Below are 25,425 nucleotides of genomic sequence, written 5' to 3' on the forward strand. Positions count from 1 at the left end.
TATCCCTATGGAGATATTCCATTAAAAATCAGCCGTTTCCAGCTAGAATAGTCATTTACCACGTTAACAATGTCTAGACTGGATTTCTGATTAATCCAATGTTATCTTAATTGGAAAATAATCGTTTCTTTCAAGAAAAAGGACATTTCTATGTGATCCCAAACTTTTGAACTATAGTGTATGAGTTACATGAACTTGTTAGAAGGGGGTGCAGTATGGGACCTTTAAAATCCAGGCTAGATGTTTCTGTCCAGCATCAAATTTAACAAACGGATGTGAGGATGATATGGACTTTCTTCCATACATGGGCAGGTAACTAAACAAGCATTCTTTCTTAAAATGTCAGACTCTTCCTTTAAAGTCCATGTCACTGTCATTGATTTATCCCTTAAAAACTGCATTTTTCCCCATGAAAATAGTCTCTTCCTGCCTAAAAATTCCTTCAATTTATCTTGGCACCAATGCTTCATCTAGAATGTGCAGATCTATGAAGTTCTTACCTCTTTCTCTGCTCTCAGCTGAAGCACACCAGCTCACCTACAACTCTGCTTAAACACTGTGAATGAGAAGCTCTGGCTAAATATTGGACTAATTCAGCCATACGTCATGGAACCAGAAGCCGAAGCAGAGTAATGCTACCGAAAGTAACACCTTGCAAGTTGATTTGGTTTGGTTCCTGATGTTTGTTGCATACGATACCCTGAAAGTCTGAATCAATGTCTGTGAAACTGTGGAAATGCTTAGCCATGGTGTTCTTTTTATTTTGCTCATATGTCTACACTATATGGATATGTTCACAAGTTATATAGAGAGTCTTTGAGTGTAAGAAAATAACATATTCTAGAGAGAGTGCGTTGTTGACAATACTGCGAAGTCACATACATCTCAAAATAAAATGAAAAAAAGATGCACAAGTTGGTAAAAATAAAACACAGTGGAGGTGAATAGTCAGATAGTTTGGCTTTAAACACATGCTGCATACTCATAAATACTGTCATTGCTCGGGCAGTACTGGTCCAGAGGGTCCTGAGTTCAAAACCAGGCCTGACTGAGCCCTACAGTGAGTGTGAGCTTTTTAAAACTGAACAGAAAAACAGACGCTGCCTTTAAAGTGACCGAAATATTCCACGTGAACCAGCGGGTTTGGACACAGAGCGGAAGAAGTAACTGAGTAGAGGCGGCTGCATGCCTTCAGGAAGTTTTCTTTTTTATAGCCCTCGGTGTGTCGGCGAGGAGGAAAAGTTCCCCTATAAGAGACACAAGGAAGCAAAGTAAACATGTCATGAGTGTGTGCGTATGTTGTCTGGACCAGATGTTTTCCTAAATCAAGTGCAGTCGTCCTCTGATAGGGTGCAACAGCATCGCGCCACCTCAACCCCCCGGCAGCCCCTCGTCGTCACTCTCCGCAAACCTGTCAACCTCCAGCCACCATGTGCACGTACTTCACTTTGCAAATTTTACATGAATGTTCTCCACATTCCCATGCACGCTGTATGTTTTGGCAGGCAAGGTGTGTTGCTTTAGGATACTGGGCGGCTTAACACACGTGTGCGTTTGCTTCATGTGTAGGGTTGGATTCTTTTTCATTGATTTTGTGACGTTTAAACAGCATTAAAGAATGCTTAAAGGACAATTTGAGTGATTTTTGGCACCAAAAAAGTTACCAGAATCTCCTTTGTGGCTCTGAATATCTGCTATAGTGTGTTTAAGACTGACAAGAAGTTTATGGAAGAAAAACAAAGCAGGCAGTTTTTAGACAAGTTTTTATTCACAGATTTGCGCCCTTCACCACCTCCTTTTGTGTACCTCAGACCTCTGACATCACTGAGGCTTCTGGGAGCTGTATTTCTCAAACCTTGGACAACGCAAGCAACTAGGGCCTCACTAAGACGCAGTATTTTGTGTGTTAGCTGTCTTGAAACCTTGTTAGGGAGCGGTGTGTGTAGCGTATGCATGTGCCCTGAATAGCTTGTAACATTTTGCTTCAAGATCCAGGATAAACTAGGAATTCTTTGTGTCTCAAGGACGTGAACACAGAAACAAACTAAGCTGCCAGATTAGTCATTTTAGCATTTAATGGTCCAGTGTGTCACATTTAGATGGATCTAATGGCGGAAAATAATTAGAATATTCATTATTTTGTTGTGTTTTTGTCCTTTATAGAAGGTTCAGGTTTTCTTCCATGCTGCTCCACTCGAGAATGGACAAATCAAACATTGGCCCTAGAGAGGACATGTCACATTTTTCAGCACCACTGTTGGGTCTCCTAAAAGCTTGGAAGGTGAAGGTTAGAGGTATTCAGTTGGCTGGAATCTGCAGCCTCACTGCTGGATACCACTAAATCTTTTAGACTGGAGCTTTAAAGGGATAGCATTTTGGGAAACCCTCTTTTTTTTTTAGCTTTCTTGCTGGGTTAGCTGGGATGATCGATAACTATCTTGTCTGTATCAAACAATAAAAAAAGTCTAGAGATGGGTAGCTTAGCTTAGCACAAAGACAGGCGATGGTGGAAGAAGCTCACCTGTTCAAAGGAAATGCAATGCATTTAAAGCCTTTTTCTTTTATTTTAATTGGTACAAAAACAAACCCTGAAAAAAAATCACGTTGGATTCTATGAGAACAGTTGATCAGCCGGTTCACCACTTTGGTCCAGACAGAAATATCCAAGTATCTCAACTGTTTGACAGTTTACCTGTGCATGAGGTAAAGACATTTATGAGTATGAATCCTATTAACTTTTCTCATCCTCTTACTTGTCCCTCAAGAGCACCAGGAGGTTGATATTTTTGGCGGACTGCAATGAAATTTTCTGCAGAAAAACACGTTACCCAGAGGATTTAAAAAGAAAAGCTTTGGGGATCCCTTGATTTTTCACACCATGATCATCAAGTCACAACTGTAATTAGTTAAATTAGTTTGGTTTGTGTTCATACACTTTAATTAGTGCTAATTAGAAATAAATTAGTAAATAATTTTACTAAACAAAGGTAGGTAAACATTGTAACGTGGTAAACATTACACTAGCAGAATAGCAGCTAGTTGTTTTTACCACGGTGAGCTTGTTAGCACGCAGACATTAGCATTCACAGCAGCTCAAACTAACTGTTGACTCTTAGTTTTGCCTGACTTTGCTTTTAGTTTTGTCCTTTTGCTAAACTAAACGAACCATCTGCTTATTTTTGACATACAGGCTTGACAGTGTATCTTCTCATCGTGTTCTCAGCAAGAAAGCGATTAGCGTATTGTCCACAATGTCAAACTATTTCTTAAAAATGTTCCTGGTGAACTAGTTGAAATCAAAATGATGCAAGCTATATCACAAGTATTCACAGAGACAAAAAAAAAAAAAAAAGAGAGAAATGGGCTACTACTACTACAAAAAAACTACTACATGTTATAAAACAAAGATTAACAAAAATATATAAAACTTTCAAAAGTTTTGAAAGTGTAAAAAATGTACACTTGTGTCACCGTGTTAAAACTGAAAGTGTTGAGGAGAAATTCACTGGCTACAGGTAAAACTAACTATGCAAGAAGAATGTTCTGTTAGTCGATTGTGTACAGCATGAAACACTAGAGGGACTAATGTGACCGGAAGCTGGAGTGAGCGAGGGAACACTTTATAGGTTTACGATTGACTGGCATCAGAGTTCCTTATCAAATGGCCTGAAAGAATACCGAGCGGCGGGTCAGCCTCTCCGCACAGTTCCTGATTGTTGTTGTTCTTCCCTTTTGTCCTTGGAAATGCTACACGATCTAAACAAGACGAGTCCAACGATCCTGGAAAATAGAGAAACCATGTTAGAAATCAACTCAAGACAGTTTTTTTCTGAATCATGGAGAAGAAGTGAGCAAAGAAGTGGACAGGTGAGCACTTACCACAAAGTCGAGATCAGTTCCAGCTCTCCTGTCCACTGCGGAGAAAAAAGAAAACAGTCAAGGTTGGGTTTATTGAGCATTTCAAACAAACTGCACAACAGAAAACCTGTAAGATGTTTAATCTAATATCATGAATCACAGACAGCACGATTTCATCTGCAGACAACTTAACCAACTAAAACATAACCTTGTCTTGCGGTTTGGAACATTCAAGCCCATAAATGTGGAAACTGTTAAAAGGTTCAAATGTGCAAATAACAACAAAATTAGCTGAAAGTGCCACCAGCTGCAGATTTACAGGTCAAGAGAGAGGTCGCAGGTGTAAAAAATATTGACCGCAAAGTCAAAATGTACTACAAGACACAAAATACTGTTCATTGTTCAACTCAGATTGAATTCTTGTTTCTGAGCCTTCACTGGAATTCAGCAAGATTTATGTGTTTTTGAACAGGTGCTTGTAATTACTCTGCCAAGGAATGCAGTGGAGTTATGTGACGATCAGCGTACGTTTATTATTCCGTCTGTGCAACAATACTCAAAAAGAGACCAATGGATTTGGATGAAATTTTCAGGGAAGGTCAGAAATGACACAAGGACCAAATGATTAGATTTTGACAGTGATGTGGTTTATAGTCTGGATCCATGGGTTTGTTAAAGATTTCTGTATCATTGTGAGATGGCGGCACGGCATCACTGTAACCATGACAACAGGTGCCTGCTGACAATCACATGATTGCGATCCTACTACAAATCCATCGAATTATCGGGACTTGTCCATCGGAAATGATACAAGGAACAACTGATTGAACTGTGGGGATGTTTCTGAGTCCCATCAATTCTCGCTGCTCGCTACATATTCAGGTCACGTAATTCGGTGTCCGTACATAACATACAGATGCATAACACACGTCTGTGTTCAGCGCAAGGTCAGTGAATGAACAGCCTTAGCAGAGTGCTTTTCTTGTTTAATGTAGCAGTTCCCAACGGTTCTTGCTGGAAACTCATAAAAATATAACAAATGACCTCAGTGAATTATAAAAGTTTATGATCTGAGTATTTTTTACGCTTTTAAGATTGTTTTCTGTTCGAATAACCATCTTGCAACCTCTTCAACAATTCATATTCACACATATTTTCTTATGCAGCACACAGCATGTGAAGCACGCAAATAAATTTACTTCGTTCTTCCTGAACAGAGTCTTCTGAAAGCCGAACAAATCCAACAAGAATCGGATGAACTTGTCTTGTGTTTGAATGTTTAAAGACACAACTGTGATGGATGAAGGATGATGAAGAAGAAAGAAGAAAGTCTGGCGAGAATTGAAGACCTACGATAAAGTATGAGTCGAGTTGATGGTTTTTAGATGGTTGTAGTTAGTTAGTAGTAGAGTTAGTGGATAGTTATCGCTGATCATCAATACCTTGTCAGTGGGTTCCTGTGGGTCACCAAACGGAGTAGCTCGGGGGAGCAGAGGCCCGAGGAAACCGAGTCAAAGTGTCATTATAGGGAGAGCTAAATGTACACACACACACACACATATGGGGAATTCTTTATAGCATTTGTGGAAAAATTTCATGTACCAAACTTTAGCCCATCTGCAGAGTCTGAAAGCTACGGACAAAAACACCCCTCCACCAATTAACACTGTCGCTTGCAAGCAAGTAGATTTAGGTGGTACCTGAGCACAGCGAGGTTTCCATGGATATCACACACCTGTTCACCATGATTACCTGTATTAACCATACTGCAACACAAGAGCGAGGGAGGACAGATGAGAGAGACAGAATGGGAGGACTCCTCTGTCAGCAACAAGGACGGAGTGATCCGCTGAGAGGAAATGAAAGTGGAAAATGAAGAGCAACAGGGAGTCCATGCAAAGAAGTGAGAGACCATGCCCGTGATTTCAGATGAAAACAAAGAGAGAAAGGTGTGAAGCGATCCAAAGTTGAAGTATCCTGTACCAGAAAGAGAGCAGGTACGTGGAAGAAGGCGACGAGGTGCGTGAATAACTGACATGCATCAAAGTGCAACAAGCCACGGGTAAGAACAGCTGGAGAGAGAACGGAAAAAACACGAGGAGAAAATAGGAGGAGAATCGGTGTCCATGATGAGGAGTAATGACAGAGAGAAGGACAGAAAATTATTAATTCTGCTTTGATCTACATCAGAAAAGATTAAAAAACAGGAAGCAAAATGAAAAGTGCCTGATTTTGGCTATTTGTCTAAAAATGATCTGCGTGTTTAGACTCACTCTTCAAAGACGTCCTCTGTGTCCATTCTTCTGTAGTACTTGGCCAGTTTGACAGAGAAGATGATGCTGGGGATCAGAAGGATGCAGCAGCCTCCGAGACCAAACCAGAACGTGTTCTGAGAAAAGAATTAAACAACATTTCATCATTCCAGCCACTCTCAAACATGAAACTCAAAAACTGTCAATTATAATAAACCAACACTTGTTTCAACTTCTCAAATGCAATGCTAGAAGAAGTTCTAGATCTCGTCTGCAAGGGAGAACAACGATAACGTGTGTTTTAAAGCAAAATCAATATTACTCATGCAGCAGAATAACCCAATTTCATTATTATTATACATTATACTGTTGGGTTTCTGTGATTGATGCTTTTCTCTAATCAGCTTTCCAATGATGTAACTGTTTGTGGACCTAATTTTGACATCTGAACACTATGTTAACTACAACAGCAACATCATTTATGAACTAAAAGCTTCATATTAGTCTCAAAAATGCACTCAAACAGAGTTTCAAAAAGTATAAAATGGTAACTGTAGAGTACTAAGCTTTAATAGGTGCAGTACTTGTGTTAATGTACACTGTCAGTTTCCATCACTGCTCAAATGAAGAGTCTTTTTTCTTCACCAAGGAACTGCAGAGTTATGGGACAATCGGCGTCCGTTTGTCCGTCTGTGTGTTGGTCTGTCTGTTAGCAACATTACTCAAAAACGGATTTGGATGAAATTTTCAGGGAAGGTCAGAAATGACTCAAGGACCACCTGATTAGATTTTGGCAGTGATGCAGCTTATAGTCTGGATTTGATAAAGATTTCTGTGTCATTGTGAGATAGCGGCACGGCGTCACTGTAACTGTGAGAACAAGTGAACACTACGTCAGCTGCCTGCTGAGGATCATATGATTGTGATCCTACTACAAATCGACTTAACGGGACTTATCCGTTTAAAATTATACAAGGAACAATTGATTTAATTGTGGCGGTGTTTCTGAGTCCCATCAGTTCCTGCCGCCCGCTGCATGTTTAGGTCACGTGATCCCGTATCCATGCATAATGTACACATATATAACACATGCCTGTGCTCAGTGCAAGGTCATTTTGTTTGTGGGTACATCTACATTAAAAAGCCATATTCTTTGGTGACTTGATTTCTGCCATGAATTTTTTAAGATTTCAGTCGTTGGAAATAATACGACTCAGCAGCTTTGGTGAAGTACTGCACTCTCCAAGTGCTTTTCTTGGTTATTTAATGTTATTAGCAGTGAATTTTTTTAGGTTGTTGGCCAAACAAAAAAAAAAATACTAAAAAATTTCATTGATCTCTGGAAATCATATTTTGTCACAAAATTTTAATTACTAAAACCTCTAACAGACAGATTAACTGGTAACAGAAATAGCTGTTAGCTGCAGCATGTCAGATTTTCCTGCTGTATTTCACACAAAGCTACATACACATGGATGCACAAGAAATGCACAGCACTACACCAAAGAGGGACAGAACATGAAAATAAAAACATATGTGGCACACCTCCATGTACAGTAGCTGCAGGCAGTGCTGAAGCATTCATGCCATGTGTTCAATCTCTGTCTGTGTTGCCCACAGCCTGTGGCTTGTTTGAGATGACATCAAACTCTGACAAACTCGCACGCATGATATACAGCTGATATGTAAATATAAAGTTTTACAACTCCTCAGAGCCCAGAGTGAAAACAGTGAAGAATCTATGTGCGTGTAACTCCCCATCATGGCTCAGAACAGACTCTATCCCATCTCCGAGTGTTCTCGTACATGTGGCCTCCAGTCTTCGCTGCTCCCAAAACCCAGAGCCCCCCTGAACTGTCAAAGAGCCGTTTTATTTTCAGTTAAAATCCGGATACATGGAGGGTACATGTACTGTACATACAGCTGTGGAATGAATCAGCATTCTTCAGCGGCCTGCCAGGTAGTCACACACACACACACACATATACACACACACACATATACACAAACATACAGGTAACCACAGTGAGTCCTTACCACTGAGTCGATTATGAAGCTGCATGCTACTATCTCCATGCTGTCCACAATGTTACTGATGGGTTTACACTGAGCAACCTCTGCAGTTAGCTGTAGAGAAAACACACACACACACACACACACACACACACACACACACACACACACACACACACACACACACACACACACACACACACACACACACACACACACACACACACACACACACACACACACACACACACACACACACACACACACTGTATGTAAGAATGTTGCCAAATATGAAAACCAGAAGTTGCTGAGTATCTGTGCACACTTCATCTCCTGCTGGCTCATCTCCTCAGTGTTCTCCATACTGACTTTAATTCAAACCAACTGTGAAAAGAGTCTGTTTACAAAAAGGAAATCTCTAAAGCTCCTGTAATTTACTGAAACCTACATAACTGGTTTAACTTCAGCTGAATTAAGCTCAATTACTGAATCAGCCCATTGGAGTGGGCAGAGTAACAATCCAGCAAATCCAAAGTACAGTTTGAACTTTTCCTGTTCTCATGTGGTCTCAATTGACCTTCAAAAAGAGAAAGAAAATAATACTCACTGAGTTTTTCACCCATTCTGTGTACTGTCTGAAGTATCCCACCAAGCTCTGAACATAGCTTTTTGTTTCCTACAAACCAACACAGACAAAAAAGTTAGGAAGTGTGACTGAAGGATGATTACAGTCGAGGCTCCAGGGTTGAAAGTTTGTCCTCTCGCTGAATAATCCCTGAATCGATTTCCTTTAAAATGCACTTTCCTCCGATTTCCCCCCAAAAAATGCATGAATGAAATTAAACTGCCACTATAAGGTCCTTAGTGATCTGTTAATTACATTTGGATTGCAGTGCAAAAAGTTGCTTATGTGCTTATTAATGTGTTTATAATAATCCAGTAAGTTAGCAAGATATATTACAAAGAAAATGTCATCTTTTGTTTTGTCTGAAGCAACAAATAGGGCAAATAACAGAACAAACCCTGCATGGCACATTTCATCTCACTACTTAAGATAAACCTTCACTGAAGATACCTTTCTCTTTTGCAAAGCACATTTGCACATTGAACAAGAATTACAAACGCAGCTGACCCCGGTTCCTTAAAAAAACTCCACATTATCAGGTCCCATGTGCACAGTTACATAAAGCTTAAATAGCACCATGTTTGTCTTGTACCTGCTTCACCACATGTGAGGCATTATGGGTGATGAGGTACTCGGCTGCATCAATGGCGCTCAGGACATTAGTGACCTTGACCTGAGAGACAGAAAAAAATTTCATTTAATTGGAGTCAGTTAAGCAGATAACTGCTTAAAACGTGTCTGTTTATGATCTAGTAATGTTGTTCTTGTGAGTGTGTTTTGCTCACTGGCAGGTCGTTGGACGTCCTCTGCAGTTTTTTGATGCTCTGACTCAGTGTGCTCTGAAAAGTAAAAACGCAGACCGTTACCAAAAAAGACACGTCAAAACGTCTGTTTACTCATTTACAGATACTCGATGACATAACTTCACTGCTGTCACAACACGGACCACGTCGCTACGGCAAACACACACATAAAACACCGTCACAGTGCCGTGCATCAACAGCGGCTTACCCGCGCTCGGACATATTTCTGTCACCATTTTGTGAAAGAAAAGGAAGAAAAAAAGGGACCATTGCAGTGTTATGTCTTTAACTTATAACAATGGATTTAAATGCTTTTACAGTTTTATTGTAGCTGGATGTGATCATGTGATGAGTGAACAAACCTGTACAAAAATCACGTCATGTCATTGTGTCAGTGTAAAGTATAATTGTTTGTGCCACTGGGTAGTTGAGTTCTTAAAGCAGTAGCTTTAAGGTGTAACTGCCTGGAGGTGGGAGAGAACCTGTATGTACTTTCCTGTACCTGTGTATGAAGTATGACTGGCGTTAGCGCTATGCGTTTTGTGCTTTGATTACCATTGCTTGCTCCATGGGCACCACCTGCTCCCTGTGAATGAGTCTGATACTGCTGGCGTGTCCTCTCAGTGCGTTCTCCAAAGCACCACGAGGCTGCAAACAAACAGAGTGGACAATATGTGACTTTGCTGCAGTTGTCGTTGAGGATGCTGTGAGAACTTCATGTTGAATAAATGTTAAATCACTTACTTCTTGTTCTTTTCTACCTTACAGATACACATGCACACTGATCCCACTGTACTAAGTGCCACGTGCCTTTAAATGGCACAGATCCTATAACATGCATGTGCCGTAAATGTGTGTGTGCGCACAGGGTGAATGGGCGGCTTGTTCTGGCTGGCGAGGCCGATCAGTGAGCGGGAAGTAAAAGGCTTGTCTGGAGGGGTTGTCCATTTTGTCCATCCAGTTTTATAAGTTTATACGGCATCCCTACAGTCTTCAACACGTCCGTCAGTATTATTTGGATGAAAATTGCAAAGATAAGGGAGCTACAGACTGATTTTCTGGTTGATGAGAAATGCGTTGTCCTTTACCAAACCTTGCCAAGTGGAAAAAAAAATGTGAAGAAGATTCACTTTAGATCTGTCATGAGCATCGCATCTGTTTTTGCAGTTGCCATTTTCAGATCATTCTGACTTGGATGGTTCAAAATGTCACTTATACCAACTCACAATGTTTGAGCTTAAAAGTTTTAGTCAATTTTCTGAAAGTTTGTACTTATTATAAACAGCACAAAGTTACATTTGCATAACCTACTATCAGTGTTTGACAATCAATTCAAATCAGGGCTCATAAGAAATTGGCGTTCGGGGGTGCTGGAGTCTATCCCAGCTGACTCGGGCGAAGGCAGGGGACACCCTGGACAGGTCACCAGTCTGTCGCAGGGCTACATATACAGACAGACAATCACACTCACATTCACACCTACGGGCAATTTAGAGTAATCAATTCACCTCAGCATATTTTTGGACTGTGGGAGGAAGCCGGAGTACCCGGAGAAAACCCACGCATGTACAGGGAGAACATGTAAACTCCATGCAGAAAGATCCCAGGTCCAGTAGGGGGTTGTAATTATTCATTGTGGATTTACTGATGATCTAGTGCCCTGGTAGTTGAGATAATGATGAGTTGTCATTTTGTCATGATTCATTGCACATGGGTTGGTCGCTTTGCAAAAGTGAACCAAATACACACCAAGCAATACTCAGTGAGTATCTGCACAATTTGAGAATGGGTTTTGAAGGCCTATATAAAGGCCCAAAAAAGGCCACCATTGTTAGTCCAGTGAACAGCATCATGCCGCGTCTATCACATGAACAACGTCTCCGGGCACTGGGTATGGTGGAGGCCGGTTTGAGCTACAGTGATGTAGCCAGGCGTATGGGCTGTTCCCAACCCACAATCAGAAGCCTGGTCCAAAGCATGCGCCGACGGATTGCTGCCTGCATCGAAGCAAATGGAGGCCATACTCGGTATTGACTGTTGTGACTTTGTGTTTGGCAGGTGCCATTTTCTTTTGTGAAATTCTTTATTTTGAAATCATTCTTGAAACTTTAGATTTTTGTTTCTGTATGCCAATATGCTAAACAAATGATTCATATGAAGAAAATCCAGTTTCGGGCTTCAAAATAAAAATTATGTTGAAAAATATGGTCTCAAAGTTTTTAATGACTGTCAGTGTATATATACACACACATTTATTTATTTCTACAGTTATTTTATTATTCTTTTTTCCTTATTCCTACAGTGACAGCAACAGCTGAAACCAAATTCCTCGTATGTTGTGTTTGTACTTGGCCATTAAAGCTGATTCAAGAACTTTATTGTCATATCCATAGCAGAAACAGTGGCTACCCTGAGTAACGACATTCTTATTTCATGAGTTCCCTTCACATAACTGAAATAACAAATAAAATAAGACAAAATGAAAATAAGGGAAAAATAGTTTAAAAATAAATTCTGTGTACAAATGTTTTGTTGGCATATTAGGATTCTCATATGTGAAATAACATGACTATTGTTTATTTTCTGAGCAATAATAACACTCATGTTGTCGGTGTTAAATCATGACAGGACTCACCAGCTGGTCGGCCTGAGCCTCCAGGTCAGTAGCAAAGGACAGCAGATCCACCAGAGTGACTCCCTTATTTACCTAAAACAATTAAATAACTCTTTTACGATAGATGTTTTTTGGTATTTAGTGTTTGTATTTAAGGTTTCAGTGCATGAGATAAATAGTTAACCACAGACACACACATTACCTCAGTAAGATAAGCATCATAGTCGATATTTCCAATTCCAGAGTTGGCGAAGTTGATGAGGTTGTCTCTGCCGGCCTGCTCCAGCAGTGTGACGTTCTGCAGATCCACCTGCACACCTTCAAACACTTTGGCCAGATCCCTGTTGTACTGTTGTCAAACATGAATAAACTCACAACTTAGCCAGTTGTCATTCATTTTACTCAATCAGAGCAGAATGATTCACTGTTAAAGTGACGCTTACCACAGTTCTGTTGAGGAAGGAGTTGATGTTGAACATGGTCTCCAGCTGCAGAGCGTGATACAGACCGTTGTTCTCGTAGCATTCCCTATGAAACACACGCAGATCACAAACTGAACCTCCACCAGGAGAGTTGATCATTTTCTTACAAAAACAAAACAATGAATTTGGTAGCATTTCAATACAAAGAAGAAGAAAAGTTGGACTGAAGTCAGAAACACCAAATCTGAGAATATACTTGCTTTGAATGCACATAAACAAAACTTCAACTGAAAATAGGTTTCTCAAGCTCTTGATGAAAAACAGTTAGCTTCATGTACATGATGCGTGCGTTAGGTGTTGCCGTGGTACCTGTACATGCTGCCCAAAGTCAAGTCAATATTTGGATTCTGAAACAGCATCCCAGGAAGGAAGTTTTTCTTTTCAGGATGCACGAGGAACGGTGTGTCTATGATCTACATATGTACAAACACACACATACATGTACTAGTTTATTCATCAGCACTATTGTCCATCATGCAACACTATGTTGCTCATTTAAAACTCTCCAACATAAACTCAATGAAGCAGGAAGGAGATAATTCAGATAAGAGGAGAGTTTGTATTCAGTACCTTGAACAGCTGCCGGTTAGCCAGAGGTTCACATAACATCTTCTCTATGTTTCCACCAGCAACAAACAGCGAGGTAACGATGGCCATCAGCACCCAGGCAAAGATAAAGGAGAAGCCCACCCCACTGAAAGAACAAGAAACCGAGAGAAGTTGAATTTCTGATTTGCTGCATTTTCTGTCTTTTGCTACGTGCTTCTTCATATTATTACAGGTCTAGTCTCTACAGGTGTAATACCAACAGACTTAAAAACTGATTTGTCCCTGCAACTGTTGACCTTTTAACTTAGACTTAGATGACTTTATCAATCCCTGGAAGGAAATTAAGTTGTTACAGCAGTATGGACATTCAATAAAGGGGTAAACAACACAAGAACACAAGGGAAGAGAAGGTAAAATAAAATAAGATAAGATAAAGCTATAGAAAATATCAACAGAATGTACAAGAGTGATACAGAAATGTGCAAATGACATAAGACACATTAAACAGCACCATCTGATTTTTATTTTGTTAATTTTTTTTTATCATCATACACGTTCATCTATGACTGGTATGATAATTCTGTTATCTTAATTTATTTGTTTGTTTTTATTCCATCTTGTTCCATTTTTTTGTCATATCTTTGGTGTACTGTGTGTTTTTTTTTATTGTGGTGAAATTTGTATAATAGTGATTACCTTTTTGTCATCATCTGTTTTGAATTTTCTCATCAGTCTCATTAACCTACTATCAGGCTTCAATTTCAAGTAAAGTACTAGTAAGCTAAAGATAAAAAAAGCCTGATTAAAATAATTTTTACCTGCATAAGGTATAAATATAGATCCATTAATAAGTGGTGCATTAGCTTTGTACTGATTTCTTTATCTCTTGTGCACATAATGAAAGCATATTCTCTGTTTATTACCAGAAAGTTGGACTACAGAGAATCTAGATGCACTTAACTGATCCCATGTATAGATATTTACTAAATTTATTAATTACCTATTTCACATAAACGGTGTGAAATAATACTGTTACTGGAAAAATGTTACTGATTTCTTTCTTTTCTTAAACTACATTACCTGAATTAAAGACATATTCAGTTACATATATCTTATTTTTTTTACCTTTACTCATCTATTTTTGCCATATCTGAACACCATCTCTATGCAGTTTATCTCATAGCATTGAATCAGCTTTTTATGTTATATATCTTTTGTCCCCTATGGTTTTAGGATGGGGTGTTGCCATGTCAACCTACGCCATCAGCAGGTTTCCTCCGGTGTTCGAAAGGCAGCCGCGGGTTGTCGGCGTCGCTTGCTTGTCGTAGCCGCAGGTGCCACACAGCAGACCGAGGACGTTGAAGGCCAGGACCAGGATGACCATGCAGAGCACCGCCACGCAGCCGATCCACCTGCAGACACACAAAACACAGCAAGTGTACTCTAATTTATAATCACAGCTGTTACCAAAAATGTACTGTTTTCCTATTATGACTTTGGGTACCATTCTCTGTATTATGTTGAACTTGTGGAAACTACTGGGAACTCCAAAGCCATGTGAACTGATAAGGCTCACCAACTGTTTGTGCAACTACAGGAACTCACTTCCTTCTTTGTTCTAAATATTAGTATTGGGTCCATTTGATGGCAATTGTGAAGCTTGTGCGTAACCTACAGTCCTTAATCATTTGCTCAGAGACTGTCCTGTGCAAATAGATTCACTTGCTCCAAGTAAATAATTCGACATGAACGAGACGACTCTGAGTGCTATTAGGAGCAGTTAGGATTCCACTGAAGAAGAAATTTCCTAACAACTGCCACATCTTGGCACACTGTCAGAAAATAAATGTAGTTGTAGCTGATCAGAATCAGAATCAGAAAACCTTTATTGCCAAGTGAGTACACAAAGAATTTGACTTGTCATGTAGAGAGCAGTACCTCGCAATAACAACAGATAGTAAAAGAATAAATAAAGAAATCTAAGTCTGTGATTTCTAAATAAGAAATGCTACAAGTGCAAGTATAAGAAGTACTGTGTAAAAGTTAGTGTAAACAATGGTATTAAATTAGAATAGTTTTAAATTACAATATTGCACGAAAGAGTACTGCACTTGAGGTTCAAATACTGTATATGTATTGAATATTGCACTGACAGAAGTCCTTAATGATTTTCTGGTTTATTGTTCATGTGGGGTATGGCCTGAGGGAAGAGTGGCCACATTTGAAGTTGAAGTGAAAAGCCAGCTACAATGGAAAAAGAGGTGATGTGATAATGTCAACAAATAAGGACGACAATCTTTCTAACAGGGCATTCCTAGTGTTGTTTGTTGACTTGAAAAGTGCCACAAATAGTAAAGAAATGAATAAAAAATATAAACCGAGACCTTTAAGCCTCGGCTCTTTTTTACCTTTTTCACAGCTGGCAAATCACAACGTGAAGTAGGTGGAAATGTCGGACGGTCAGTTCCATAAAGTTAAAAGAAACAGACACCCCAACCTCCCAACTGTTTATGTGAAAGCTGAACCTCTCTAAATCCCAACCATTACCCTCAGTCAAATGTGTTCATACAGATGCAGATTCTTGTTTCTAAACATTGTCATATGAGCCCCCGTATATATATATTTTTTTATCATAATACTATACATGCAGACAAACCTATAGAAATCCATCTGGTCAATCTGTGGGTAAAAGGACTCGATGGCCTTTTGTCTTTCATTGAGGAAGATGGTGAAATTGGCCAGAGAGGGTTCCACTGGGAACATCTTGGAGAAGCTGGTGATCTCTGTGCCGATCTTATCCAGCATGCCTTTTACTCCTATAAACAGACATAATTTTAATTAAGAAAGACACAAAATGAATACAGGCATCTAACAGAGGGCTAATGACAGGACTTACTAGGCAAAGCTGTGGTTTCATCATCCACAGGTGTTCATGCAAAGGAGAAAGAAGGTGACAGATTCTAGTCAGACTCGTTCTGATATTGCTTACGAAAGCACAGAGGCACAAACACACATTTATGTACCTGAGACAATGTTTTTAGTTTGCTCTTTAACCAGTTTTGGTGTGTCATTGAAGGACGCATAACCCTGGAGGTGAACAGAAAAAGAAAAAAAAGAGTCAGGTGAAGATGGAGGGTGAAACAAAAAGTCATAGATGATGATAAACGGCAGACAAACACTAACCTTTTGTACAATGTTGCTGAGATCTGTTCTCAAGATGGTATTAATGTTGACCAAAGCGTGGCTGACATCTGAGAGCTGACAAGTAGAGAGAGAAAATGAAATAGTTAGGCTTTATTTTCATGCTTTGATTCTAATTTGCCGTGCCGCTTGGCTGTGTTTGTGGGACAATGCAGAGTTTCTTATTACCTTGGAGTAGTCGGCGTTGACTCCCAGCTGGGACAGTGTGGAGCGGATGGTGTTGCATGTAGGAGACACAGCTCCATTGGTGCAGGCCGGGTCGGACAGCGTGTTGGATAGGGAGGCACGCTCCCCTGAAATACTGGTCTGAAGCTTCCCCATCCCGTCCTGAAGAAGCTCCAAGGAGGTGTTGACGGTCTCTAAGGCCTCCTTGGTTTCCCTCATGGCTAGAAACAACAGAGGAAGGATGAAAACAACAAAATTTTGCATTTCTTTTGAAAATGTTGTTTTACACTGTTAAATTACTGAGCCAAATACAGTGCTGTGAAAAAGTATTTGCCCCTTATGTATTCTATTTTTGCATCTTTCTCACACTTAAATGCTCCAGATCATCAAATTAACATTTAGATTTATTGCATATATATTTATACAAAATTCATTTTTAAATTTTTAAATTAAGCTTGTTTGAAAATCTATATCATCCCCGTGAAAAAGTAATTGCCCCCATAAACCTAATAACTGGTTGGTCCCTTAATTGGCAGCAACAATTTCAGTTAAATGTTTGTTCCAGCTTGTGATCAGTGTTTTACATCACCGTGGAGGCATTCTGGTCCACTATTCTCTGCAGAATACTCTTAATTTGGTCACATTAGATGATTTTCCAGCATGATCTGCCCTTTTTAACGTCTTGTCACAGAATCTCAGTTAGATTCAAGTCCACACTTTGACTGGGCTACTTCAGAACCTTCATGTAATTCTTTTTGAGCCACTCCGAGGTGGACTTGCTTGTGTGCTTTCGGTCATTGTCATGTTGCATTACAAATTTGCGCTTGAGCCTTAAGTTGGTAGGTTGATAGCTAAGGGGGAAATTACTTTTTCACATAGGGCAAGCTGGGCTGAACAGTGTTACACGTCAATACATTAAATCAACATTTAAAAACTGCATTTTGTGTTTTCTTCGAGTATTTTTTGCCTTCAAGTGTGACAAATAGGCAAAACATGGACGATATCAGCAGGGGGGAGAATACTTTTTCACAGCACTGTAGATTTTATACAAAAAAAAAACATCACACTGAATACAGATCCACAACCCACAGGGGAAAACCACAACAAAAAACTGTCAGAATGGGCATTTGTTTCTAACACTCCCACAAACACAAAGTCACGAGTACTGCACCACTGATTCCAGACTAGCTGTTTACCTTTGATGGCACTTTCAACTTTTACTTTAGATAAAAAAGGAAACATGAGGGAATCGCAGAGGAAAAAGAAAATAAAAACGGTGAGGATTTTCCCTTAAAAGACATATCAGGATTCTGCACAGATAGATAAACCCTGAAAGAGAGGAACCTGCATGCAAGCGACAATCATTAGCAGTAAGAGTAACAACAATTCACACAATTCCACATCAGTTTCAGTACAGCAAGAACAAAGAGAGTGTATTGTATTTAGTGTAACATTTAGGGTTAAGTGTAATATTTTGTCTTCGAAACAGAACAATGGAGTCATATTTCGAGGTGTCTGAGTATTTGTGAGCAACACAAAACTTAAACAGTGCACTATTTTCAAAAAAAATGTTTAATTCAACAGGCTCTATCCTTGAATTGTGAGTGAGATGGTGTTGTTTTCCTTCTTATTGCTATGTGATACTGTTTCACAGATGTGTAAGCTGAAAATTATGACACTAAAAGAGGCAGAGACAATGAGGTACCTCCTGCCATTCGCAGGGCAGTGTCCAGCGAGGGAACCACCTCTTTCTCCAGCTGACTGTGTATCCTGCCGCCCAGCAACGGTCCAATGTCTGTCAGGAAAAATCAGGTGGTTTTATAGTGACAGCACTGTTATGTAAAGTGAGAGACATTTAGACAAACATTGTAAGTAAACAGCTTACTGTCGAGGTCTGAGAGGACTTTGTTCTTGGCTGTGGTGTACTGGGCTGTCAGGTATTCAATTTGCTGCAGGAGGACACAGACAGTATCATTAGACATTGTTTTTTCTGTGGGTCTTTTACGTGTGTGTGTGTGTGTGTGTGTGTGTGTGTGTGTGTGTGTGTGTGTGTGTGTGTGTGTGTGTGTGTGTGTGTGTGTGTGTGTGTGTGAGAGAGCATACCGCAGGCGTGTTGTTAGCAAATGTCTTCAGGTCTCTCATGTTGGTATTAATGAGCCGCCGGGTGCTCTTGATCTGGGTGCTGACATTGTGATTTGCAGCATAGGCGATGAGAACTCCCAGACTGGAACATACACAGAGTCAGGATCAGGAAAGACACCAGATGTTGTGACAAAGTTTACCAGCAGGGGGCAGCAAGGCTGCATAAGATGGACTTCTGGTGTACAGTTTCGAATTTCATTCACTGAAGATTCACCTGGGACTAACAAACAAGATGTTCGCTACATGTAATGATGTGGCACTATATCAGCAAACCTTGTGTACCAAAGGAGGATAAAAAATTATGACAAGAACCATACTGTTGACATTTAAGACACAAAAAGTACCTGACAAATTTCCAAGCTTAACATTATAAGCCCTGAAGCAAAGCCCTGACTTACTGCTAAACTCGACTCTTAAGAGAAAAACAAAGCAAACAGAGGAGAAAAATCAGTTTTGTAATAGACTGTAAAAGAATGGAAATGACAAAACCTGATCAGATAATATCTTAGCATCTCCAAATGGCCACAAAGTGCTTCATGTGTGTGCGAGCACGCATGTTAGTGATGTGAAAGGACTCATTCAGACAGAGAGGCCTCTCACAGTCAGCCAAGTGATATCAGTAACACCTAACTGTCCTGCACGGTTTGGATCGTATTTCTGCGTACCCGTCTCCTCCACACGACACACAGTCTACGTGGACTCACCATGTGTCTGAATATCAGCAGCTGCTGTTAAAGGGGAATTTATCCACTGATTTTACGCATAAACGTCTGTTTGCATGTTGAGAAGGACTACTGCATCTGTGAAATAGTTGTATTGTGGCTGCAATGATAATAACTCATGAAATAATGTGTTGATCTGATCTTATAGAGCTTGATATCAATAATTCAACATTATAGTGACATTTACTGATGATTTTCTGTGGTAACTGCCTTTAGTGCAGACAGTACAGAGATGACAGGTCCAGTGTTGGCCTCTAACCCTGGAGTGTTTAGTGTGCAACATAATCTCTCGTGAGAAAGATGGTGGAGAGAAATTCTGGGCTTCTGATGCAAGTTCTTGGTTCAAATCCAGCTAAAGATCCCTTTAGTTTTAGTTCTTGTTTATTCTTGTTCATTCTGTGTAATTTTAGGTGGCTAATTTGCACATTCCTCAATACTGGAAATATTTCTGTTACCTTTTGTCACTGCTTCTTATTTATCTCGTTACACTTACTGTTTTTAACTATGACAGGCAGCACTTCCTCTAAATGCTCCTGTTTCACTGCACTAACAAACCAAGTCATATTCCTTGTATGTGATAACTTGGCAATAAAACATTCCGATTCTGATTAAAGCTCAGAAGCGACACCTACAAGTCAATCTAAAAGTGCATATGTCAAGGCAGTTTTTCAATTTTCCAGTCTGTCCAAAAGCTCAGCTTGTCAGAGCGCATAATGACGTCTATCATTTCTTAAGTTCTCTCATTCTAATTTGAAAGCATTCTCAAAGTAAAGGTAGCCAGGCTGCTAATGATAAAGTCTGGAAAGAAGTGGACTCACATGATGAAGACGGAGATGGTGATGAGTGAGGCGGTAAAGAAACCTCGGTGGCAGTCAGCGTTTTTCCTCTGTCTCTGGTGCATCTCACCTCCGCAGTTTTCGCAGCATCGACACACACAGAAACACGTTGCTATGATGGGAACGAGGACCACAAACACGATACCGACGGTCGCACATACGATGAATCCGGCCTCATAGTGGATCCACTGCAGGAGAAGAACGTTCAGTCACTCATAAGTCTTTTCTTTGTGCTTTATTTAGTCAATTTTTGCAGCATCGCAGTGTCAGTGTATTTATGAGGAGTTTACCTGTAGCAACAGTACGACGTTGTCTGGCTGTAATCCCAAAAGAGGAAGAAAAACAAAAAACAAAACAAGAAATAAGGTCAGTGTGACAGCTGAGGGATGAAGAAGGAAGGATAATTGCTGCTCATGAGTGTCTTCCATGACAAAACATTATTACATTGTGTTTCTTATCATCATGTGTCCTCATGTGCCAAAAAATTAGGCTTGTTAATAAATACTCATAAAATGACACACTAAAATGAAATTTCTAGCACACTTTAAAATTTTGCAAACACAATCTTTTATCTTGTTTGGAGTTATAAACTCAATTTAAAGTATTGAAAATATGTTAATTCACCAGTATAGTCTTACAATACTTAAAAAAATCAGAAGTACCTTCCTCCAGTCCTCTATTTTGATTCCCCCCATGTTTTGCTGAATGACTCTGACAATGAGGTCTGGAAAAAAAGAACATATTCATATATGATTAGATACATATACACACACACACACACACACACACACACGTTCAAATCTGCAGATACTACGCAGCAGAATATTAATCAGTTGTGTAACAGTGATTTGCAGGCGGATCAGTTGGACGTAAGCGATGACAAGCGACGCTGGAGTGGGAAAAATCCATTTATCTGCTCACAAAGCAGACAACACAGATTATGTGGAATCATTTTTTCATTTCCGCGGACAGTATTGTGGCTGTATTTCCTCATGCATCTAACAGCTGTGTGTTTTCTACAAGAACTGCCTGAACTGTGTAGTCTGCCAATGAGGACTTTGGTTCTGTCCAGCTGTCTGTGTGTTTGCTGTATGTGGGTCAGCCAGCACTAAGCCTACCTGCACTGTGACTCACCCTGACTCTTACTCAGCAGGTAAACACTGATTCCTACACACTTCAGGGGATACCTGCATGCCACATGTACATACCCACACATTAAATGTATGTATTTACAGTACGTATAGAAACATAACACTTTTATTGAAGTGCAGGTTAAATAAGCAACATGTGGATGCTTTCCAACACATTCCAATGTACAAATCTTCCTAATATGAATATTTAGCACTGCTTTATCATGTGTTTGTTATTCATTTCTCTGTTTGCTCACACCAAATTTAAAAATGAATACTAAGGTGCGAACACACACACAAAAAAGCATATTCTTCTTCTTTAAAGAATATAAAATTGTCACTCAGCAAATCTTCCCACATTGGAACGGTAGCTGCCAATGCACATGACAAGCAGATGGAGGCTAATTTAGATTATAAATGCTTACACAGCCGTCACACACAAACATACACGCATGCAGTGTCTGCTTCAGCCTTCTGCTTGTACACCTGCTGACTATCGAATGAGGTGAGGAAGCAGACAAAGCTGAGACGAGCAGCAATTATCTTTGTAATCTGTTTTTAAATGCTCGGGTAAATTAGGCACATAAACATTGTATTACTGACTATACTTAGTATACTACACATTTGCATTTTTTTTCAATGCACATTTCCTATAAGTCAACAGTTAACAGCTATTCATATTAATTAACCAAGTGATTTAACTATAAAAGTCAGAAAATAGTGAAAAATTCCCACTGAAATTTCATTGTAGCGTCTTTAAATTTAAAGGGGAATTAGCTTACAATAACATGTGACAGACAGAAGCAGCAAAACCTCATAGTTAAGAAGCTGAAATTAGAGAGTGTTTTGCATTTTTGGTTGATAATTAGATAATTGATTAACTGACTAATCATTGTAGCTCTTACATCCCGTAAACTCCACATTGAGATATTGAGTATTAACCTGTAAAACACAGCTTTCATAGAGGTTGAATGTATTTTGTTAGTGTTGTATTTAAGTTTGTTGAACAGTTAGCTGAAACCAAACTGCTTTTTAAATCATGTGAGGATTTCAGTTTGCATTTTTAGCCTCATTAAGCCCCTCTGGTGAGTAAAAGTTACAGGAACCATGACTGGGGGTATCTTTGGGCAACCATATGGTTAATCCTGTCAACACCATCTTCATCTTGTGGTTGGAGACGACTGCATGACTTGTCTTAGATGTTTACATCTGTAAGAAAATGCTAATACCTTTGTCTTGTCTGGAGAAGATCTGAGACTGTCACACAGGGTGACGTTATCTATCTCTGTTAACTCTGCAGATGCAGCACATGAGCACATCTGAGTTGTGTCAAGGCCACCTGTTGTTGCTCAGCTACTTAGTTAGCATTAGCCACTGAGGGCAGCTAAGCTTAGACAGCTTAGTTCAGTGACCCAGTATAAGAGGTAACTTCTGCAAATGAAAGGAAAAGGGGATAACCAACCTCCAGAGTTAGACCTAAACAGATGAATAGATGCCCCTTCCCTACATGAACTCATGCATCTACAGCAGTGGCTGAGGCCGGCAGGCAATTTCTATCTACCAAAGCAAGTTTTGCGCTTAAAAAAAAAAAAGGCAACCTTTTCTTGGTTTTAATGTCAGTCAAGAAGAGCCACTTCTGGTAAACAAACCTTTTCAGTATTAGTGTAGTTGCTGAGTATTTGGTACAATTTAAAAGTTTTTAAAGAAGTTTGACCTTTTAGCTTTTTACTTCAATTAAAGCAAGGACAGTGGAACAAACACAAACAGACCCATACAAGATACTACAAGTACAAAATGTCAACAAGAAACAGTTTTCCTGTTTGTTGTTGCTGCTCATGAGCTGATGTGATATATATATATATATTAGTTGAACCTACAGCCCTCTTACGGTAAGGTGTGAACATAGGCTGGCTCAATCCTCTGCACTGAGCTGCCCTGAGATTACTGGGAGGTGTGGAGAGCCTTACGCAACCCAACCTCATCTCTGGTGCTTTTCACATGGAAAACCTCTCAACACACAAAGCATAAAAACAAAAAGTCTTCTCATATATAGAATAGAATACAATCACTTTATTCATCCCCCGAAGGAAAATTCAATATATATGGAAAAATAAATAACGCACAAACATGTTCAATCTGCACCAAAACAGTTGAAAATGCTAAATCTCTTTGTTAAATGCTTCTTTGGACCAGAGGGATTTTTAATTTAACCATATTTCTGATTTTGAGGTTATTCAAACTTGATGAAGTGTGACGACTACTTGAGAGTTGAAACGACCAGACTTCGAGCACATTGTTGGCCAGTTATTGTGGATTTCACCTTAACACGCCAGCACAAACATGTTTGGGGGAATCAGATGACGACACTGGAGCTAATGGTGGATCATTAAGCTACTATACATAAAATGAAGCCACATTTTCGACACCATGTTTGTGTTTATCGAGATTTCAACCAAAGAATGGCTTTCTTCTTGCTCTGTTTCCATTTGAGATTTTTTTAGAGACTTGAACTTACAAAAGTGAACAAAGTCCTAACAATATTTTTATATTTTTTCTTCTTTCCCATCCAGTTTGTTATTTTGTTATCACCCAGAAGTACAATGACACTCCTCAATCCTGACCCCACCATAGGAACAGCTGCTTTAAAGTTACCGTTAGACACTATGAAAGCACTGTCTTCACTAGAAGGTATTTTTATTTAAGTATAATGCTGGGTTGAAAAATTGAGGATATCTTTCTGAAATGTAAAAGTTCTGAAGTCACATACATTTACTGCAATGCTGACAGACATCACATTGTAGAGTACACAGTGCAAAACATGGTAAGCACAGTTATGTAGCACTTACTTAAAATACTGCTAACCGTACGGTACATTTTACTCTGTGTTATACATTGCCATAAATGCAGTATTTCATGGAGGCAAGAGCTAAAGAAAGTTGCAGAGCCCACTGTGAGCTCGAGCAAAACTACTAAGAGGATTATGTCTTTTTACTCTTTAGCACTAGACACTTACATTTAAGGAATACTCAGAGACAAGACACAATCTACTGAGTACGGCTTCATAGGTCAATCGGCTTCTTCGTCATTCCATAAAGCATCAATAAAGTATCAGAAAACAGTGTGAAAAATGGCCAGCGCAGTGTAATTTCCTGAAGCAGATATATGTTAATAGCTTGTTGATAACCCAAAAATAATTTAGTTTACCATTATAAATCTAAGAACACACAAGAATCGCAGAGGCTGGGAATTATTTTCATTTGTACTTATAACTGTGCTACAGTTAATTAATCGAAAAATAATCAGTTATCTGGATGACGTCCCTTCAATTTTGACTCGGCTAAAATGCAGCAGAAGTGTGAGTTGCCATCTCAAGCGAAGAAAAGGTCTTTGCTTGTAGAAAAGTTATTTTTATTAATACGCATAAATAGGAGTACAAAAATAGCACAAGACGAACCCGCCTAAGATGAAGATGTGCAAGTTACATAGAAATCATGAGCCTCTCTTAAACATTCCATCCAACTTGCACGGGTTCCTCTCAAATGTGATGTAATTTAAGACACTACCTGATAAACAACCTGTCAGCTGACAGTCACAGTAATTAAGGGAATCAGACAAACACAGGACTATGACCCACTTTCGGCGTTTGCACACTGAAGTCCGTGTGTGACTACACCATCTGTAGCAGTGGTAGCAGGACCGTGTTAGCATTAGCCCTGTGGATGCTAATCCTCTAATCCACCCTGTGTGTATCAGGGGGATAAGACACCGCATCCTCGCTCAGTGAAAGAGCCCAAAATGCTTGTTCACTAAAAAGCAACCTTCACGCAGATTTGTAGGACCTGATGAGCGAGTCACAAAGAGAGTGTGAGGTGATGACCTTCTCAACAGCAGCTCTCAAACAAGCAGTTCTGCTGGAAACTGAAAGAAATTAAGTAAATTAATAAAGTAACAGGGATTTGTGGTGATTTTGACACACACGGCAATAATTGTGCCACATTATTACTTCACCAAGGAACATAACAGAGTTATGTGA

The 25,425-nt window shown here is 39.6% G+C and overlaps 1 protein-coding gene across 1 annotated transcript in view; it reads right to left on the bottom strand.

The window, feature by feature from the left end:
• Positions 1–1,746: 1,746 nt before the first annotated feature.
• The window catches only part of prom1b (prominin 1 b), a 31,353-nt gene continuing 7,674 nt past the window's right edge, over positions 1,747–25,425 (bottom strand). Inside the window, 26 exon segments of the mRNA XM_051946094.1 lie at positions 1,747–3,780; positions 3,880–3,914; positions 6,132–6,247; positions 8,148–8,237; positions 8,731–8,799; positions 9,341–9,421; positions 9,534–9,587; positions 9,760–9,777; positions 10,107–10,199; positions 12,187–12,258; positions 12,368–12,514; positions 12,609–12,693; positions 12,957–13,060; positions 13,218–13,341; positions 14,456–14,608; positions 15,853–16,012; positions 16,093–16,101; positions 16,220–16,283; positions 16,380–16,454; positions 16,566–16,783; positions 18,268–18,357; positions 18,448–18,511; positions 18,666–18,786; positions 20,245–20,450; positions 20,553–20,579; positions 20,925–20,986. Of these exon segments, the coding sequence (XP_051802054.1) occupies positions 3,893–3,914; positions 6,132–6,247; positions 8,148–8,237; positions 8,731–8,799; positions 9,341–9,421; positions 9,534–9,587; positions 9,760–9,777; positions 10,107–10,199; positions 12,187–12,258; positions 12,368–12,514; positions 12,609–12,693; positions 12,957–13,060; positions 13,218–13,341; positions 14,456–14,608; positions 15,853–16,012; positions 16,093–16,101; positions 16,220–16,283; positions 16,380–16,454; positions 16,566–16,783; positions 18,268–18,357; positions 18,448–18,511; positions 18,666–18,786; positions 20,245–20,450; positions 20,553–20,579; positions 20,925–20,986 (2,324 nt within the window). The 3' untranslated portion in view covers positions 1,747–3,780; positions 3,880–3,892.

The sequence above is a fragment of the Acanthochromis polyacanthus genome, chromosome 3, assembly GCF_021347895.1.
Source record: "Acanthochromis polyacanthus isolate Apoly-LR-REF ecotype Palm Island chromosome 3, KAUST_Apoly_ChrSc, whole genome shotgun sequence".
NCBI lineage: Eukaryota > Metazoa > Chordata > Actinopteri > Pomacentridae > Acanthochromis > Acanthochromis polyacanthus.